Source organism: Syzygium oleosum, unplaced genomic scaffold, assembly GCF_021117445.2.
Source record: "Syzygium oleosum isolate NSW1041296 unplaced genomic scaffold, Sole_v2.1 Sole_v2.01, whole genome shotgun sequence".
In the NCBI taxonomy this organism is placed as follows: domain Eukaryota; kingdom Viridiplantae; phylum Streptophyta; class Magnoliopsida; order Myrtales; family Myrtaceae; genus Syzygium; species Syzygium oleosum.
Genome location: NW_026607485.1, coordinates 11,310,163 through 11,330,416, shown reverse-complemented (window position 1 = coordinate 11,330,416; position 20,254 = coordinate 11,310,163). Strand labels below are relative to the sequence as shown.

At 41.1% G+C, this 20,254-nt stretch overlaps 1 protein-coding gene and 1 long non-coding RNA gene across 4 annotated transcripts; both read left to right on the top strand.

Moving 5' to 3' along the window:
- The first annotated feature begins 1,630 nt into the window (after positions 1-1,630).
- LOC115688974 (delta-aminolevulinic acid dehydratase, chloroplastic-like) lies at positions 1,631-5,011 on the top strand. Of its 3 annotated transcripts, XM_056310030.1 has the most exons (7): positions 1,632-2,178; positions 2,264-2,337; positions 2,796-2,864; positions 2,949-3,032; positions 3,132-3,201; positions 3,766-3,861; positions 4,583-5,011. In XM_056310030.1, the coding sequence occupies exons 2-6, from the start codon at positions 2,290-2,292 to the stop codon at positions 3,777-3,779; spliced, it is 285 nt and encodes a 94-aa protein (XP_056166005.1). In that variant the 5' UTR covers positions 1,632-2,178; positions 2,264-2,289; the 3' UTR covers positions 3,780-3,861; positions 4,583-5,011. The 3 variants fall into 3 exon arrangements, with proteins under 3 accessions (XP_056166002.1, XP_056166000.1, XP_056166005.1); XM_056310027.1 differs by lacking the exons at positions 3,766-3,861; positions 4,583-5,011 and having other exon boundaries at positions 1,631-1,888; positions 2,023-2,178; positions 3,132-3,757; XM_056310025.1 differs by lacking the exons at positions 3,766-3,861; positions 4,583-5,011 and having other exon boundaries at positions 1,631-2,178; positions 3,132-3,757.
- A 12,069-nt stretch (positions 5,012-17,080) lies between these two features.
- Positions 17,081-18,795, top strand: LOC130140652 (uncharacterized). The gene is made up of 3 exons (XR_008818640.1): positions 17,081-17,332; positions 17,384-17,472; positions 18,722-18,795. It is a non-coding gene; the product is annotated as an uncharacterized LOC130140652 (long non-coding RNA).
- The last annotated feature ends 1,459 nt before the right edge of the window (positions 18,796-20,254 follow it).

Sequence of the window (20,254 nt, the reverse complement as noted above, 5' to 3'; positions counted from 1 at the left end):
GAAATGACCTCGGTGCAAACCTCCTTGCGGGTTGTTTATGCAGTCGAGATCCTTTCTTAATTGGCAGCTTGTGCTCCATTACGTTTCTTCCTAATCCAAGCATTTCATGGTAATTCTAAGCAAAACAATCCTTATACTTTTGGAGCAATTGAATCAATTGTTCCCTGAACTCATCATTCAACAAAGCACTAGCATATATTGGTCTCACTACAAAAAAAATAAGGATTTAGCCACGAAAAATTAGCAGCGAAAAAGAATTCGTCGCTGATTTGCGACGAATAAGAAGTTCGTCGCTAAATTAGCGACGAAGGGACAAACATTAAAAGTTCGTCGCAAAATTCGCCCTCTCTCTCTCTCTCTGCGCGTGCACGACCGACCCCCGAATGCGAGCCCTCCCCGCAAACCCCAACCCCAACACGACGACGGCCCCGTTTGGTTCAGCATTTGAAATGCTCATTTGGGCTCTAAAGTCCCTTGGCCAAATACAAATGGTGTTTGACAATTTTTTTTACTAACTTTGGGAAAATGCAATTGCATTTGGAATGCTTCCCCAAGGGACCTCTGGCCAATGCTCCACTGAAGGAGCTTTGGAAAGTTGCATTTTCGGAATGCAACTTGTACTGTTCATCGACATTGTTCATCTTCCCCAGACCGAGGTCCGGTGGCCGGCGACCGCCGCCTGAGGGCTAGCCCGACCCCGGTGACCACCACCTAGGGGTCGCGCGACCCCTAGGCAGTGGTCGCCGAAGGGTCGCACGACCTCGGTGACCGCTGCCTAGGGTCGCCGGACCTCAGGCGTCACTTGGGTCGCACGACCTAGGCAACGCTTGGCCTGGGTCGCGCGACCCCTGCGACGCCCGACGTCCGTCGACCCGGCAACCGCCGCCTGGGATCGCCGGACCTCGGACGTCGCCTGGGTCGCGCGACCCAAGTAACGCTTGTCTTGGGTCGCGAGACCCAGGCGACGCCTGAGGTTCGGCGACCCCAGGCAGCGGTCGCCGAGGTCGCGCGACCCCAGGCGGCGGTGGCCGGCGATTTAGCTCCATCGGAGCTTTTTTTTTTTTTAAAAATTAGCAAAAATCCTTTAGCCCAAATACTTATCAAATACTACTTACGTTTCGGAAAATCTTTTAACCCAAACGTATTTGCATTCCTCGTATGCATTCCCCCGAAGTCGAGCCAAACGGGCCCGACGTCCTCCCGACGTCCTCTTCCTCCTCCCTCCCTTCCTTCCGTCGCGCTCCTTCTTCTTCTGGTTGAACTTCTTGTTCATCTTCGCCGGCTGGTAGTAGAGCACGATCAGGTACCGGTTCGCGACGTTGAATCCGGAGAGGTGGTCGACGGCGGTCTTGGCGTCCTACCCGTCGCGCGACCCTTATCCAGGGTGCGATCCTTTCCTTCTCTCTCGCTCGCGCTCCCTCGCCTCCCTCGAGAGGCTTCTTGAAATTTGGGGTGTTGATCGTGCGATTGTTTCTGTGGGGGGGTGGATGGTTCGGCGGCTCGTGTTTTGCGCTCGCGCTTCTTGGGTCGCGGTGGGTGTCTTGTGGGTCGAGGTTCTTTGCTAGGTTTCTCGGGTTCTTGGGGATTTATGGGATTGTGTGTGGTTTTCTTGGAGCGTTCTTGAGGATTTCTTGGTTTCTTGTTCTTGGGTGAGGTGGGGCTGAATCCGCCGCCGAGTGCGAAGTTCAGTTCTTTGCGAGCCGCGAGCAGGGGACAGCCGTCCCGGCGGTTATTGGTCGTGAGGGCTAGTGAAAATCGCAACGATTCTGTTAAGAAGTTGGGGATGACGGATGCGGAATGCGAAGCTGCTGTTGTGGCGGGGAATGTGCCCAAAGCGCCTCCGGTCCCCCGCCCAAGCCGGAGGCCCCGGCTGGAACTCCTGTCGTCCGTTTGCTAGCGAGTGTTCAATTTAACTGCTTTGTTGAGCTTTACGAGCGTAGCGGCATGGAGTGGCTGGACTATGTGTTGAATTTGTGTTTCTTACTTTGCCGATGTATTTCTCATCATACCGACATTTTCCAGCTTTTTAGGTTCTTGACCTCCCTGATTGGTTTTTGTTTGTGTAGCCATTGAGTCGCCGCCCGCGTCGCAATCGAAGACCACCGGCCCTGAGATAAGCTTTCCAGGAGACAAGTTTGTCCCCGGCAAACTTTGTCTACCCACTTTTTATTCGTGAAGGTTTGTGAGACATCTCTCAGGTGCAGTGCTTTGTAGATTCAATCCATGTGAACTAACTTAGCATCTTGGGCAACAATATTTGCAGGTGAGGAAGATACTCCGATTGGGGCTATGCCAGGATGCTATAGGCTTGGTTGGAGGCATGGGCTTGTAGAAGAGGTGAGTCAGTCAATGTGGGCTTGTCAACGTATGGAATTCAAAACATCCATGTCCTCTTAATGATTAGAAGGCTTTATGCGCCTATTGGTATTGAGGAATCAGTTGGAAGATGTGATGGTGCAGATGGAAATATGATGGTGGTCTGTCAAATGATTGTCTTTGTCTTGTGTTTAGAGTAGACTTGGAAGATGTAGTGGTTCAGATGGAGCTTTGAATGGTGCTCTGCCAAATGGGGTCCTTTTCTTTTCTTTTTCTTAGAGTAGATGATTCACTAACCCTTGAAAAACTGCTCCATTTTCCAGAATAGAAGGGGACAAGCAAAGAAAGAGTTTAATTTTTCTGGAAAATCCCTGCAAATTTAGATAGAATTCTCCATGCTAGTACCTCTCTGTTGTCTCTGTAGATATCTATAGAGCCTAATCAAAATTTTTCTAAATCCTTCAAAACTTTTGATACAGGTGGCGAAGGCTCGTGATGTTGGTGTTAATAGCATTGTACTCTTCCCCAAAGTGCCTGATGCTCTGAAGGTTTTGGTTGTTCCTCCTGTTTTATGTCCTGGTTCATTGAAATCGATTATTCTGATTTCCTTTGTCTTAAACTTCCGGTATTAGTCTCCCACTGGAGATGAAGCATACAATGACAATGGTTTGGTGCCAAGAACAATACGATTACTCAAGGATAAGTACCCTGATCTCGTAAGTCAAAATGTTGAAGGCGTAGTTCTGAGCATAGGGTCCTTCCTGTTTCATGGTTTTCTATCTTTAATATTGCCTTCTGATTCTATTGCCATGTAGGTCATATACTCTGATGTTGCTTTAGACCCATATTCCTCAGATGGACATGATGGTATTGTCAGAGAAGATGGTAAGAGCCTCAATTATCTCCATTTTAAGGTTTTACAAAAAAATATACGTGCAAAAATAGTTTCTAGGAAAAAGTAAACCTGAGGACTAAAAAGCATGTGAGTTTAATTTATATCTACTGTTTGGAAGTTTGTCCATGAGTTTTTGGCCAACAGAAGATTATCAGCTGACAAGTGTAAGGCACAACAGAAGTTGTGCGATATATCGACCTTTTTCTTATGCTCTCTGATTGGTCAATTGCATTTTTGTTGTGAATAACTTTAATTTTTCAGTGTTACTCTCTGTGGTGGGTTTTCCTATGTGAATCTTCTATATTAATCTGCTTATGCTGTCCACATCGCCCGGATATTATGATTTGAGAGAGAAATCTGTTGCTACTTATCAATTATGTACTTCGTCAGTGTTTAGCAGGAAACTAATTGGCCTATAGGGATTGGGTCATGGTTTTAGCTATTATACATAAAACCTGTTGTCCTTTATGTATGTTGCTAACTTTCTCCTGCAATGTTTTGCTTTTCACTTAAGTGTCCTTATATTCACTGAGCTATATCTATCTTTCTTTTAGGATCTCGATCTTAAGAAACCAGGAGTGCGCAAGTTCACCAAAAGATGGGAATTTGAAGTTACTACAGCAGAAGTGCTGAGAAAAGCTGATTTCAGGGTAAGCATTGGGTTGATCATATTCTTTTGTTTAGAATTGTCAAATAGTATACCGGATATGTTGAACTGACGAGCACCTCTTATGAGCAAGAGGTGCTTTGATGATCACTGTAAATCATTCATGCCCTTCTGATTAAACCTTTTTCAAGCATGTTTCCTGCTTCATGTGATATGGTTAATACCTTCAGCATGCTGAAGCTTTTAAATTGGTTGATATTTCTTTGGAGATTGTATATCTCTAGGGGCCATTGATACCATTTGACTCTTATTACAGGCAATACGTATCTCTGGTTATTTGTGCTCTACTGACGTTTCTCTTCCATTTTGCTCTGCTTAGTTCTGCTTTTCTAGTTGTTAAATGACCAATCTCGCCTAGATGCCCGATCTACTGATGTAAAGAGTGGCCATTTTCCCCAGAGTGAAGGAAGGCCACTGTCCTGTTTCCGTTATGTAACCCCATGTATTTATAAGAAGAAACCTCTTATTCAGATCAAGGGGTGAATGACATAAATTTAGGTGTTGCCAGAGTTTATCTCGATGTCGGCATGAGTTCTCTCTAAGCGCTGTAGTTCGCCTAATAATATATGAATAACATAGCTTGCATGAAACTTTTGCATACTTGGATGGTTTGTCATGTTCTGTCGAATATCAGTTAGGTTATGGAAATTAATTGAGCTGCAAATTGATTTTCTTATTTATTTGCCGTTTGTCCCTTTTTGTAGACTCGCATCAATGCCAAGGCCCAGAGGAAGGTTGCGAGGGAGATCAAAACCGCTCGAGCTTTCGGCCTCATGCCTTTCACGACGATGGGAACGAAATCCTTCGTCTTTGGAAAAACAATGGAGAATCTTGACGAGGATTACGAGTATGAGGCCTTTGAGGGGACGGGTGGTGACATGGGATGAGTGACGCGATCCCGATGCCACCGAGGTTTCTGTGAGGATTGTCCATTCGATTTTTCGATCTCATCCTGGCATGCTCCTTTGACTTCTCTTTCTTTCTATACTTTGCAATTTTGGGCAAGTTCATAGCGTTGAATCAGAGCAGAGCAGAGCCATGTAGAGATTTCTGATGTTGGATAAACTAGGCGCAAAGAGCCATTCTTGTGGAAAATGTTGATGAATGTATTTCATTTTCATATTATTATAATATTTTGATGTTATCAAGTGCTTAATCAATGTTAAATATAAATTCTAGAAATTAATTTTGCTGTTAATTAGATTTAAAATCGAAAAATAAAAGAAATGATTTTATCATATGATCACAAATTATAAAAGTTCGTTGCAAAAATAAAATTTCGTTGCTAATTTCGTCCCTAAACAATATTCGTCGCAGAGTTCGTCGCTAAAGAATTAATAAAAATTCATTGCTAAATTCGTTTCAGAACAATGCTCGTGGCAAAAGTCAAAATTTTTTGTGGCAAAAAGTGGCAAATTAGTGACGAATTTCGCCACGAATAAGTTCGTTGCAAATTACCAACCAAAAACAAAAAATTCGTTGCAAATTAGAGACGAATTTTGCCACGAATAGAATTCGTCACTAATTTGCGACGAAAGTTGAAATTTTTCGTCGCTAAATTTTGCAATGCAGAGTTGGCAACGAAATTTTTTCGTCGCAAATTTCGTGGTAAATTCATTTAGCGGTGAATTTTGTCAAATTTTTTGTGGCAAAATTCATCGCTAAAACCTTATTTTTTTGTAATGTCTACGACGTTGCTCGTCACCGATATCTATTTCAACTAAAGGATCTTGAGTCTCTGCCTCTTTATTCTCTTACTTAAGTGGTGACTCTTCAAAATTTGCTATGCAATCGGCAACTTATATTGACTACTTAGTGCATTCGGCCAAGTAGGCCATATACCTCTTATCGAGGTCGTCTAATAATATAAGGTTTTTCATGGACAACCTTTCTAATTGCCTCGCCAGCTCATTCTTGGGTACTCACTCGATGCCCTTCTTGGCAAAGCGGTAGAAAGCCATGTCTTTTGGGTCAACTCTTGATGGTTTTCTAACAAGTGTTATCGATGACATCTTTGTTGGGATCTCGATGTATTCGCAATGCATGTGCCTGGGTCATGTACACATTGTGATTAGCCTTGACGTACTAGACTTTATCTCCGTTCAAAGAGGCCCACATTTGGTGTAGTGTAGATAGCACATATTGGTTTTTGTGAATCCAATCTCTCCTAACAAGAAGTTATATAATCCATCGGTTTCGATGACGAAGAATGAGGTCTTTGGTGACTTTGACCCAACGGTCAGATCTGCAATGAACACTCCCTTGACTTCGCTTATCCCTCCTGTGGAATCCGAGAGTGCACATCTGAAGGAATGATCTCATCTTCCCTCTTCCCAAGTTTTGTGAAGAATTTATAAGCGACAAGGTTCATTGTGGACCCTTTGTCAACCAAAACCTTGGAATTGGGACTGCCGTCGATGTTAGCAAATATGTTAAGGGCTTTGAGATGCCTAAAGTTATATGTGAGTAGTTTCTCGAATTCCATCACCTCTTAATATGAGAATTGAAAGTTAGCCATATCTTCTTCATCAACAATTGGATTTTCATTATCCGCTACCTTTATCGATGCTTCTCTAAATTTGGCAGGCAATTTAGCTCTAACCATGCTTGAAGTAATTGGTGAAATTCTAATACCTTTGATTCTTCATTGGTTTAAACCGACTCCTCGGGATTTCTTTTTCAAACTAAACTTCTCGGTCTGAATTTCTTAGGTAGCTTGACCTATATGGATTTGACTTGCTGTTGTAACTCATGGTGATAGTTGGAAATTAAGGTTGTTTACTCTACCATTGTCAAAAATCGTTTTTACCTGGTACACGGCACTACTAGCCAATTCCGTTTACTCTTGAGAGTAGATTGAAGCATTGTTTCATAGTTAGTTCTAGAGGGCTATCCCCGATGTGACTATTGCAGACTTCGCACTTCTAAAGCAACAAAAATATAAGTCAGTGGAGCAGCTTATTTCTCGATTCAAGAAGGTAAGAAATAGATGTCTTTTACTATTGCCAGAAAGGTCTTTTGCCCAAATAGCCTTTGGCAGTATGAAGTTTTCCATAAGAGAGAGGATAGAAGGGCAACCAATTAATGACCTTTTCCAACTAGTAACCGGGGCAATTAGACTTGAGAACTTGCTCAAGGAGAAAAACAGAAACCTGGTAAACATGATGTGACCTTTGTGGACAAATATGAACTTTACATTGGTTTAGACTAAGGGGAGTATGCTGAGGTAGCTGTTGGTAAAATGGTGATCGATGAATCGTATATTTATCGAGCATTAAAACCAGCAAGGACTAAAGAAAAGCTGAAAGAGAGCATTATAATGAAAGCAAATGATACTCAGTATTATACGTTCGATGTGAATAGGATGGACGGTATTTTTTTGTCTTCTCTTAGCTGATGGCCAAATAAAGTTGACTGAAGGCCAAACAATACCAAGCAAAAAAGAATTAGAAAACAAAAATATTGCAAATGGCACCACTCATGGAGCCATAATATTGCCAATTGCATTGTCTTCAGAAATATGTTCAAGAGGCGATTCGGCAGGACAAGATCAAGTTCACCAATGAAAAGGAAAGGGCTCCAACGGTGACAATGAAATTCAGATGTAAGAAACCACAACTGAACCTTTGCGCTCTGTGCTGGATGCAAAAAGGAAATTAGTCAAAAAAATCGTCATCATCCCAAAGAAAAGATATCGCAAGGAAGACTCCCTAACAAGAGCATAAGAAATAACCGTCAATTGAGTGGTACCAGTAACCTTGGTACGGCTTGGTAATTTGGTCCTCTTAGAGTGATTGATCGAATCACTTACCCTAGGTGGCAACATTTGAAGAAATAATCATATAAACAAAGGTGTGGGGAAGGAGATCCTACAATTGGCACATTGGGTAAGGTATTGTATACATCCAATTTGGATACAGCTTTCTGTATACGGGTGTAACATGTCCCACATCGTACCTATACTTCCTCATTGTCTGGTCGATGTACTAATTCTACTCATGAACTACCACAAGAGGCATAGCAGCGGGTTGTGCTCTAGGTATAGGTCGTGGCATGAGTTGTGTTAAATATTGTGCAGTCGGTTGTGGCAATGGTTGTGGGGCATATTGTGGCAGCGATTGTGGAACCAGTTAGGCTGCGTTTGGTCGACCGGATAAAAGTCAGGATAGGATATGTTTTATCCTATCCTATGTTTGGTAGTGGTCCAGGATAGGATAAGGTCGGATATAGACTGGATATAGCCCGGATAAAAAAATCCGGTGGGGGGGGTGGGATAGACCTGGATAGGATTTCTAATGCCTATTTTTCCAAAAACCCTACGCTCCACTCGCCGTCATCTTCATCCCCACACCTTGTGCACTTTCACCAAAAAAATTTCTCAGCTTTTTTTCCTTCACTGACTCCTCCGGACCCGTGAATAGCAAAAAAAAATAAAATTATCCTATCCGACTTTAAATCTGTAGTCCACCAAACAGTGGACAGGATATGAAGAAATTCCAGGATTTTTTATCTTATCCTATCCAGTCCTATCCTGTTTAGAAATCCGGACGACCAAACGCAGCCTTATGGTGTATCCCTCCCCCCCCCCCCCCCCCCCTTTTATAGGATCGGCAGTCCGCCTTGATTATCGATGATGGCATTAGCCCCAAAGTGGATGGGAACCATATTGGGTTGTGACGTCACCATTGTCGGTTGTACATTTCCTATATTTGGTACCAGCGTGCTTTACTGAGTGTTTGGATTCACTACATTACCGTCATTGTTAGCATCTAGGTTGATTTGAACCAGATTAGGCAAGTTTGCTCCATTGGCGAGTGTTGACCTACAATTCAGGGTCGTATTGATGGTTTTAGCCCTTTGCAAAAACCTAGGTGGTGGTGGAGGTGGCATAAATGCACGATAGTATCAAATGTGATTTGAGCAGTAATAAGTGAAGGAACATACCTGGACACTGTCGGATTTGGATGATTGGTTTGCATTTGAACAGAATTATTTGAAGTTCCTTGTTCACTTGCAAACTCATGCAGGGTATTGACAATTGATGGCTTGATTACATCAGCAAGGTGCTTCGTAACATGGTTAGTCAATTCGTTATGATGTTCCTCAAGAAGTCTCCTCATTATAGCCATCATGATTGGACTCGGTTCTAATTGTCTTCTCTGCTTGTCACTGAGGTGTCTTGGAACGTCGACATCTCCACCTTGTGCTTGATCTGGCACTAGTTGTGCAATTAAAGACTCGGTGCATCCCACTCTCTCAATAGTAGGGCGTCGTGGCAAACTGTTATATGTAGTATCGCTAGGATTTAATTGATTCCTCATGCACACCATCCTATCTCCTCAAATCAGCCACACTCGTCTCACCGGGCGTGTCAAAAAGATGTTTTGCCGGAATTACTCCCTCAAGGAAATATCTTTCACCAAATGTAGTTCTTCGGCTTTTAATTAAAGGTGACCGGGGCCTGTGGTCATTTCGGACAGAACTACACAAACTCAAACCGTGCCGGAATATAATTAATGACAAGATCCGGAAAGCATAATTGTTACAAACAAACCAGACATAAACAAACCCCGTTGGAATATAATTGATGACGCAATACTCAGGATACAGATACACACCGAAATTTAATCGATAACGTGAATCTAAGAGCTACAACTAGTAAAGAAAAGTGCAATACAAGAAAGTAAAGATATTAAAAGATAGTAAATTTGTTTGATTTGTGCGGGGGATCTAGTTGGACGTCTAGTGGTATTTATGAAGATCCAGTAGTAACCGCCTTCCAATGGTTTCCGGTAGTTGCATTTCTTCGAGTAGTTCCTATCAATGGTCTTCACTTTCCTCTGTTGTTGAAAGTTCGATGCCTACAACTTCATCATGTCACATTTCTACTTTCAAACCGTTACTCTTGTCATGCTTCATGATAACTGCTTCACAATTTTATCTTCGACAGTTATCTTCTTTTAATGAACACATCATTCTCTCCAAAAGCGTTAGCTTGTTTCTTCCTAATTTTAACTGCCTTGCAATCGTGCCTCTATCAATGGCCCCACTACTTTCAAATTGCTTTTCTTCAAACTAGTGACCATACGACTATACCTTTTTGAACCTCTAAAGATCTTCAAATAGCATTTTGCTACTTCCTAGTTGCCAACATCCACATCACTATGTGTCGATTTCCGAGTAAATATTGCTGAGGTGCATCATCATTGGTTGGCCAAACGGCATTCTCCATTCTTATCAATAGAACTTTGTGCCATGTGGTAATATTCATGTATTTCCTACGTAACCATTCACGCTTACGTGCTCAGCATGCGATTATTGATGACCCGATCATATTTAGGTGTAATCAATCTCTTAATTTTAGTGTCAGTTCTCTTTCTTGGAAAGAAAAAGCCATTTCAATGTGCAATTGGTCAAGCCGGACACGAGAGTTTCAGATTACATGCATAGTAGAGTAGAGTAGTAGAGACTATTCATCGATGAGAAGCTTGTCTTGAAAAGCTTCTATGGGGCAATTACACATAGCATTGGAGAGGCAGTAGTTGATATGGAAATAAAGACTTTATGAGTGGAATGGACATAAACCATGTCTCAAAACAGAATAATGCTGGGCATGCCAATGATAAGCTTGGTAATTCACAAATTGAAATAAGTGGGGCCTTGGCAATGGCCGGTCGAGGTCTCTAGCCTTAAGCAAGGGATGCCTATGCTTGGACGGGGGACAGCCGCCCTCGCCAACCTCAGGCAAGTGTGGGCTGCCCTTGCCTAGGTTGGGGAGGGCTACCTTTGCCAGCCCAAGCAAGGGCGACCCTTGCCCGAGGTCGGCAAGGGTGGCCCTCACCAACCCAAACACGAGCGTCCCTCACCTAATGCCGTTGATGGAGGCCCTTGCCTGAGGCTGATGAGGCTTGACGGAGGGAAAAGGGAAAAAAGAAAAAGAAAAAGAAAAGGTAAAGAAAAAAAGAAAAAAAAATCGTCAAATTATGAAAATTGTCCATGTCAATGTCGGCTGTGTTAAGTAGGACGGTGAACGCTGACTAGATGGCCAAGTTAGCAAATTCTAACCAAAATGGTAAAAAAAACTAAATTGGCAAATCGTTAAAAGGTTTATGAATAAATTGACATATTTGAAAGATTTATGACTAAATTGGTAAGTTGTCAAAAGGTTTAGGATTAAATTAATATAATTGAAAGGTTTATGACTGAATTGGCATCGTATAATAAATTTAGAACTTTTTGGATAATTTTCTTATCTATGAAATAAGAATGTATCGGACTATCCAAACACTGCTGTTCGAATCTATAATATTTCTATAACTCACTCTTACAAATCGACACAAGGGCTATATTTTCCTCTGCCTTTCTTGCTTTTATCAAATTTTATTGTGTATATTTTTAAAAAAGCAAGTAACACAGGGGCCGTATTTTCCTCCGTCTTCCATGTGTTATGTAATTTTATTGTGAATATTGTTAAAACGCAAGTAAATTATGGACCGCAAGTGAATTTACAATTAAATTAGTATCATTTATGATTATAAGTCAAAGTTCTTTTTTATATGTACTTTTAAAAATAAGATAAATAGGGATTGTGGTAAGCGCTATAAGCTTCCTCCATTCATGATCGAAGGAAACTTACTCCAATTATGCCTTTAATTGGTGACTTACGGATTATGGACATTGTCCACTTGCAAACTTAAGTAAAAATAAATATGGGTTATGTCCACATTTTTAATTCAGAAAATTGGTTGAAGAAAGCTTCATCCAATCAAAGATGGAGGAAGACACGGCCCTTCTTTATAGGCGTTTAATATGATCTGTTGATCTTGACGCCCATTAATTACAATGTTCTACATCATTCAATATACTAAATTTGTAGATTACCCTTAATATATCTCACATTAATGACCCACATACTAGTATCATGACACAATAGTGGAGGTATTTATCAAGATGATTTACACACATAGGTCGAATCATAATGATTATCACCCCCCATATACGGGTTGAAAAGATTGAAAGAGTGATGCATGTAAGCATGGATGCATATCTTAATGTTGCACATTGCTGCATGAACTTTTATCCCTCCCTTTGCACTTCACCTCCTATAAATTTTCTTAAATCTTTTATGGAGAATTTACATGTTAACATAGAACAATCTCGTTTTATCGTGAATTTGTTTAGTCTGATCGCGATTTAGTCAACTACCTTCATGAAACCACGGGTTTCTCGCTATTCTCAATAATACAGGATAGTCCGAAAATAATTGGGGTATAGAGTCCTGGAATGTGTGGTTAGTATTGTATATATTGTCGGTGAATAAATTATCTTCGCAAGACCTATACCTAACTGGAGCAGCTTGTCATTTTAATATTCCTAAACAACCATGTGTGAAGAAAACAATGGTATGGGAAACTTCAGAAACACGATAGAAAAATGCGGCCTAATCATGGAAAACATGATTGCTAGATTAACAAAGCACATCACATGCGACCCTATGAGCCTTCGTGGCGTTGATCAAGTCACTGTTCAAATTCTTGCGCGATGAAGGGAAACCATGTGAGCCTTTGAGATATTGATCAAGTTAGGTCCTGGTTGAGAGAGACATTATGTGGGATCATTAATAAATATTTAAAAAGTTCAAATCGTTGACCATAAGCGTGATTTAATATCTCAAAGCACGGCATTCACCCCAAATCTCACTAAACAGCCTCACAAATCTCCGACAGCTTTTGTTCTCTTGGTACACGGCATCTTCCTTTCGCTTCTCCCCCAGAACAACCTGCAATTACTTAATTACGAACAGTGGCATAACATGATGTCAGCGCGCATGTCAGCCACGACAGCGACTTCACTGGATGTAAAGAACCGGGAGTGAGAAACAGGGTAGACCAGATCGGAAGGCTACACGATTTGCTATCGCTGATTACGAATTTGGTCGCAAAAGCCAATGGGAACAGTCGCAAAGGTTGACATTTCCCCACGTAGGGATTAGTCACGACAAAATCCTCTTTTGACTCGAACAGCGTCGACATTTGAAGACAGTAGTAGAGTAGACAAAGGTTGACGTCTTATCCCTCATCCTTGCGTTTTCTGTGTTCTACGTGATCATGTCAAACTTCTTAATCCTTGCACTACGAATAGGCTAAGGAAATTTTTTTCAATTCTCGTGATCGAGTATTTTCGTGTTTCTTGTAATCAATATTTGTATAAAAAAATCATGTCATATCTATTATATTTAAAAGTATTTTGAAATACTCATTAAAAATTAAGAGTGATCGGCTTCAGATTAGGATTCCAAGGTAAGTCGATTCCCATTTTGGAATAAAAGGATCGGTTCCTAGTTCCAGAAATCGATTACTGACTCACCTAATCCTAGAACCAGATCGGACGGGTTCCAATTCTAGGGTGGATCTAAGGACCGCCGCGGATATCTTTCTTTTGTTCTTTCCTATGAAGGATCATTTGTTCACTCACTCGTTAGTCAGCATACTCTCAATCTCTGTAACACCCCCATAATATAGAAACAGACCTCCTCCCAACTCTCTCACCCCTTGCTTCTTCGCTGACCAGCAACAACGCTCCCTAGGATTCCCAATCTCCATTGGAATTCCGCTCTTAGAAAATTAAAGCAAAAGGTGCGTAACCGAATGAGGGACGCGTGTGACCACGTGAGACTGAGAGTGAGAAGTGAGAGGCGTGAGACTGAGTGAGTGAGAGGGACTGAGGGAGGCGTCGCGTGACCGTGTGAGACTGAGAGTGAGAAGTGAGAGGCGTGAGATTGAGCGAAAGCTGAGAGGGATGAGTTGAGGAGGATGAGCGGCAAGAGAATGGAAGATTAGGGTTTTGAGAAATGTTTTGTAATCAAAATTATAAAAACACCTTATTAATCCGGTCCAAACGGTTTGGGTCGGTCGTTCTATACCTAGAATTGAGAACTGGACCGATAATTACCGGTTCCAAATTTCAGGGACCGGATTCAGTTCCTGATTTGGTCCGGTTTCTGTGCTCACCTCTATTAAAAATAACATATGAAGTATTAATTTTAGTCAAGCCATGGTTTAGGTGAGAGTTGAACAGCTGACTAAATTGGATGAAAACATTAAAGTTCGTGTCATGTGTTGGTCTTCCTCTTTAATAGAGTGCCCATGGAGTTGCTGGGAATGCCCAATGATTTGCTTATTATATTCTTTCTTATCTTCATCTTTTTATTATTTAGTTTAGGACCCTTACGCAATCTTAAACAAACGATAAACAAGAACATGAATTGTCAGGAAGATGACTCAATATTTCACTATGCTTCATTTCTAACTATAATACGGGTCACTGGAGCTTTTGGCCCCGATACTCTTCACAGATGTGCGCAAATTGCCCCGTCGAGACATCCTCGTTTATCATAAAAAGCCGATGTGCTCCCTAAGTTACTTTACAAAATAATTCATAGAATCATATATCAAAACCTTCGTTACTCAACCATTCATAGAAAAACATAAAATTAATCAGTTTAAACGAACCTAATGCTTCACTAAACAACTGGACAAAAGTAGTTTGAGCATGGTACATCGCGGATCTCCTCTATATCATTCCTTGTCATCCTAAATGAGGTCGAGAAGTACCGGGTCATCTCACATTACTAAAATCAAGCCACAATGATAACTAATAAAACACGAGCTTTTCCATCAGCAATTTATGGTATGTTTGTATAGCGGCGGTCTGCTATAAAAAATCAATAGCTTGTTTTTTCTTTCATTACGTATGAGATGATACTCTTACAAGCACTTTCTTGCTGGGTTTTCTGTTCCTGTATCTGGAATCACTCTATTCACCACATAAGATCGGACACGAATATGCAGGCCAATGTGGTCCTAGAACGATAATGCCGTCGCAACCTACGGGAGCCATAAAAGGTGGTTGGCACTGTTTCTCTCTGCCCCAATCGCCACCCGTGCATGCAAGAAGTCTACATTAATCAAGCAGTAAGTATCTGTTGTGGAAGCCAAGCGATCGAACAGTAAAATTGACAGAATAACGAAAATAAATCGGACACAAGATTTACGTGATTTTGTCGTAGTAACCTACGTCCATAGGGAGAGCGGCACGAAATTCCACTATAAATCAAGCGATACAACGGAGATTACAACCACATTCGAGTCACTCAAACACTTTCAGTATTTCCCAAGCCTCAATTACACCCAATAGCTCATGCAGTGTTGAGCTCCACAATTCCTCACGAAATAATCTCTCAATCTCATGAAGGAATTGTACACAAATCTTAAGACAAGATTTAATCGCTTGAACACTAATTCTTCTTGGATGTAATTCACGAACAAGAATCCACGGAAACATCCACTACCAAGCACTCACGAACTCGGTGCTTCCTTCTTCGTGCGCAATAACAGTGCTTCTTGTTCACTTGCACGGCACACCAAGCACTTGTATTAGGGCGATCAAGTCTTCATCGCATCCATCAACTATGGCTTTTAAAAGAATTGTTCCCGGGTTTTCTTAATTAAAATTTTAATCCAATCAATTAAATCAAGTATATGGACTCTTAAAGAAATGATGACGTGTCAGCATGGTCAATTCGCCAATTGGCAAATCGGGGCATTGGTCGGGTCGCGCGGGCGAAAACGATTGGTTTTTCTTCTGTCTGATCGCAACAGGGAGTGACCCAACAGAAGAAATTTTCCTGAAAAATGATTGATTGTATCGCTTACAAAAATAAATGAACGAAAAATATTTTCATCGTCTACAAAAGTATTTAAACATAAATTGTTGCCAATAATGAAAAGATTTTCCGTTGACTAATAATTTCAAGCGGTACGAGCGTTTACCTTCGAAAAAACGTCATTCAAATCATTCATTTTTTTTCACTAAATAAATGGACCAACATTGGGGCTGGCCTGTTTGTCATCGTCACATACTTTTCTTTCGTCTTGATCCCGACGTTGTCCAATACGACCAGGTGCACTCCCATGATTGAATTTTCAATACAAAGATAAAGACAGTGAAAATGATACTTCCTTATAAGTATGAACAATCGATCTTCTAAAAACACAGTGTTATATAAAAAAAGAAATAAATTAAAAAAATGGTATACTCAACATATTACTCGGACCTTAGCATGTCCCTAAAATGCTACACCTAGACCACGACGTGTAAAAATAAGTTTGGGTATTGTCAGAGTCAGGGCAAGAAAAATATTCTGACCCAACAAGGGAGGATTAGGCATGTGCGAGCACCTGCAAGTTAAAATAAGGAACACATGAGTGGAGCTCGGCTGGTTGCAAGACAGGCCGCCAAGGCCCCCAGTGACAATGAACTCCGGTCTGATCTTCAACCTAGGCCTAGAGGGAGCTTCCCCCGGTTCAAAGTTCATCGATCACATACTTTTCTTTCGTCTTGATCCCGACGTTTACTTACTCCCATGATTGAATTCCTCAAATACAAGATAAAGTCAGTGAAAACGACAGTTCCTTGTAAGTTTGAGCAACCGTTCTCGTGAAAACTTAGAGGTATATAAAAAAGAAATAAAAGGTAAAAAATTGGTGTACTCAATATATATTACTCAAGATTCCATCTCATGTGTACGTCAGTCCTTCCTTACACATGAAATATAAAGAAATTGACGTACTTCCATCGAGCAAGTGATTGAAGATGTGGGGAAGGAGTAGCTATTAAAGTAATGATGGGAGAGTCAGAATGCGTACTAATGAATTGTACAGATTAGGGGTGTCAACAAAACCTAGGCTGGCCCGGCCCGGACCGCGCCGACCCAACTCGGCCTTAAAATTTGGGATATTTTGAGGTCAAGCCTTAATCTTCTTCGAATATGGCCCTAAAATTTGGGGTGTCATAAGGGTTGGGATAAGGTCGGGCCGACCCATTGACACTCTGGGCCGACCCATCTCCCTCTCTCAGTCTCTCTCCCATTCTCTCTCCCCTCTCTACGCGCAGAGCATGATGAAAAATCCCTAGATCTAAGCCAGCCGATCAACGACGAAATCGATCGTCACCATCACCATTCGCTTCTTGCTTCATGAAAAATTTCTCGAAATTTGCTAATTTCGCTGTTCGTTTCTTGGAACTGTGGAAATTGGCTTCGTCTTGAATGCGGTTTTTCACGGTATTGTGGGAATCTGAGGGAACCAAGACCTCCTCGTTCACCCTCTGACATGCCCGTTGGGGGTGATGAGTTTCGGTTTTTCCCGGGTCATAAATTCTTCTGTCCCTTTCCTTATCCGTTGATTTCCACTCGCTCTCCAGCAAAAAGTTAATTCACCGATGCTGCTCGTGTATATGGAACCATCTGCGCGCCAAGGACCGGATCCGGGGGCGGCAGAGTCCGGAGCCGGGAGGCGTTGGGCTCGGACAGCGTGCGGAGGCCGATCGTGTCGCTGACGAAGTATTTGGCCGGGGATTCGGCGGAGGACGAGGTGTCCGGAGGAGTGGAGAAGGTTGATTTGAGCGGCAGAGGAAGCCAAGACAGTGAAGAGGAAGTAGAGGAGGAGGAGGAGTGGGTTGATTGGGAGGATAAGATATTGGAGGACACGGTGCCTCTGGTTGGCTTTGTGAGGATGATTCTGCACTTTGAAAGGTGAGGCCTCACATCTTTTGGTGAATCCGTAACTTGAAAAAGTTAGAAATTGCATCTTGCCTATTTCGTTGGCATAAGTCGAAAGAGATGATGTCTTCTCACGCTATAATTTACTGATAAGTGAGTCTTTTGCTTGCTTAAGTTAGTCTTGCGAAACCCTTTTACTGGAAAGGGTTAAGAAAGAGTTCAAAGATGCTTAATATATCATTAGGATTCCATGTTTAGTACCCATACTGGTCTCCGTTTTCGTTCTGGTGGGAAAGGGGCACAAATTTAGGACTGTTATCGATTTGGACCCATAGGTTTGTAGGTCTGAGATTTATTGAGTGTCAGTTCTCTATTACAAATTACAGTAACACTCTGGTATATCTGCGATCAAGCCTTCCTCCTTAAGATTTTTTCTATCTAAAGTTAGGTAAGAGACGAGTGTTGTATTTATTTACCCTTCATCCTCATTACATAGTTGAATGCTTGCTTGTATCTGTATGTCAATTTGTAAAACCTTCATGGACAAGACAGAATGTAATAGGATGATTGCTTATGTCTGTTTGTCAATTTGTAAAAGCATGATCATATCTGTTTGTCAATTTGTAAAAGCATGATCGTACCTTGGGTGCTAATTCCTGAGTTATTTCACGTGATGATGCTTGTCTAAGCAGATTCTTGAGCCGTTATTCATGGGGTTGGAGAAGAGTAAGAAAAGTGTGATCTCACTACTAAATACATAGAAGTGGATCCTCTTTTCCTATTCTTTGACCTTATCCTTTGTGAAACCTTGAGTTTCTTCTTTTGCCACGATTGCTGGTCACCCGAAAGAAGGCAATTACTGTTGTTTTGGATGGGTTTTCTAATTTTCTTGTTTATTGATTTCACGGCACAATTAATAGTCTGAAGATGAACTGAACTTTGGGTCTCTTTTTGTCCATCTACTTGCACAAGTGGTAATATAATTAAATACATTACTAGATTTCCTCCAATGCTGTTCCTGTTTGCTTTGCTGTGTTCGTTCTATTTTTCTTTTCGAGGAAATTTTGGATTCCAGAATGTGTTGGGTGTTGTTAGTAACCCAGCCTTATCTTCCAATCAAAGAAATTAAATTTGTGATGCTGACTTTGAAATTTTCAATATTATGTGTTACTCTCACGTGGTGCCTTCAATTCCTGATGATAGTAAGTTCAATTTGCTTAGCATAATGCTACCTTTTAGGATGAAATTTCTCAGTAACATTACATGATATTGTTCTTTTCAGATTCAATGCTCCCATTTTGTCTTATGATTAATGAGCAATATCCTTGACTTCTCGTTAGTGGTAAGTGATTTTTCGACGATTTCTCTCTCTGCATAATGAGAATTGTCTCTCACGCTCTGAATTGATCAAGCCTGTGTCATACTAATGTGCTGCGTCTATCCACTCTCAGGCGACACTGTGTCGACGGGGAAAAGAAATTCTGAGTCCAACCCTTTTGCACTAGCTTTATCTTTGGAATGTCAACCCATGATGATGTATTAGTAATTGGAAGCAAGCCAATCTTGCTTAGGAGTGAAAAAATTCCAGTCATTGCTGCCCGTTAATGTTGTTTTAGTTTCTTTCTTTTTTTTTTGAGTTACTTTGTACTACAGAACTTGTTCTGCGATGGTACTCATGTAGCAAGAGTGGGAAGAAAAGAGATTATGGCGTACTGTTGTAAATCGTCTCTATTATCATTTTTCTGTCTTGTGCATATGAAAAGAAAAAACAAGATAACAGATTCAACCTAACCTGGTTAGTCATTTGATGATTTGGTTCTGTATTTGCGGCGGGTTCACAATTGCAATCTATCCGCACAAAAAAAAAAAAAAACCTTAAACCAGCCCGACCGACCCGGGCCTTGGGGTGTATGTTGAACAGGGTCTCGGGGTGGGTCTGGGCAGGTCAAGCATGACCCTGTAGGTTTTGGGTCAGGTCGGGTATCATGAAAGCCTGACCTGACATGACCGATTGACACCCCTAGTACATATGTTCATTTTTTCTAATATGGAGAGAGTTCGACCACAGAAAAAGCTCCTTCAATTTCAAGTTTTGATTATAAAAAAAAAAAATCAGTGAACTCCATTCTTGTAACATTAGGATAAGCAATCTGGCTAGTTCAACTCAGGAATCGAACCGAGCTGACCTCACCTAATCGGTTCACACAAGGACTAGGAAGGTTCCTAGCTAAGAATTGAGGGTAACTAGCCTTGACTGGTTGGGTTGAACTTAAAAAACGTAGAAAATCCATCAATACTTTAACTACAATGCCACCAATTATGCATAATTGCATATGGTTTGTTTTCCTGAGGCTCCAGTTTTTTTGTGAAAAATGAATGATTTTAAAAAAAATTGCTTATATCGCTTAAAATAATTAATTAATGAAAAATATTTTCATTATCGACAACAGTTTATATCTAAATATTTTTGTGAGTGAGAAAAATATTTTTCAGTCATTTATTTTTGTAAGCGATATAAACAATCGTTTTTTGAAAAATATTTTCCAAATCATTCATTTTTCGTAAAATAAACGGAGCCTATATTAATAGTTATAATAGTTATAGTTATTCTCGCTTCCCAAACAACCGGGGAACCAGTCGGCTTCGATTCCAGGGCGGTTCCTTAGGGAACCAGAAACCGACTCTGATAAGATAGGTTCTAGTTATTTGTCTGAAACCTATTCATCTTGAAACTAATGACTCCTGCGTAACATGCATGCGCATGTTTTAATTTATATGTTTGCACAATACAAGACAACCTATGGATTTTCACTTA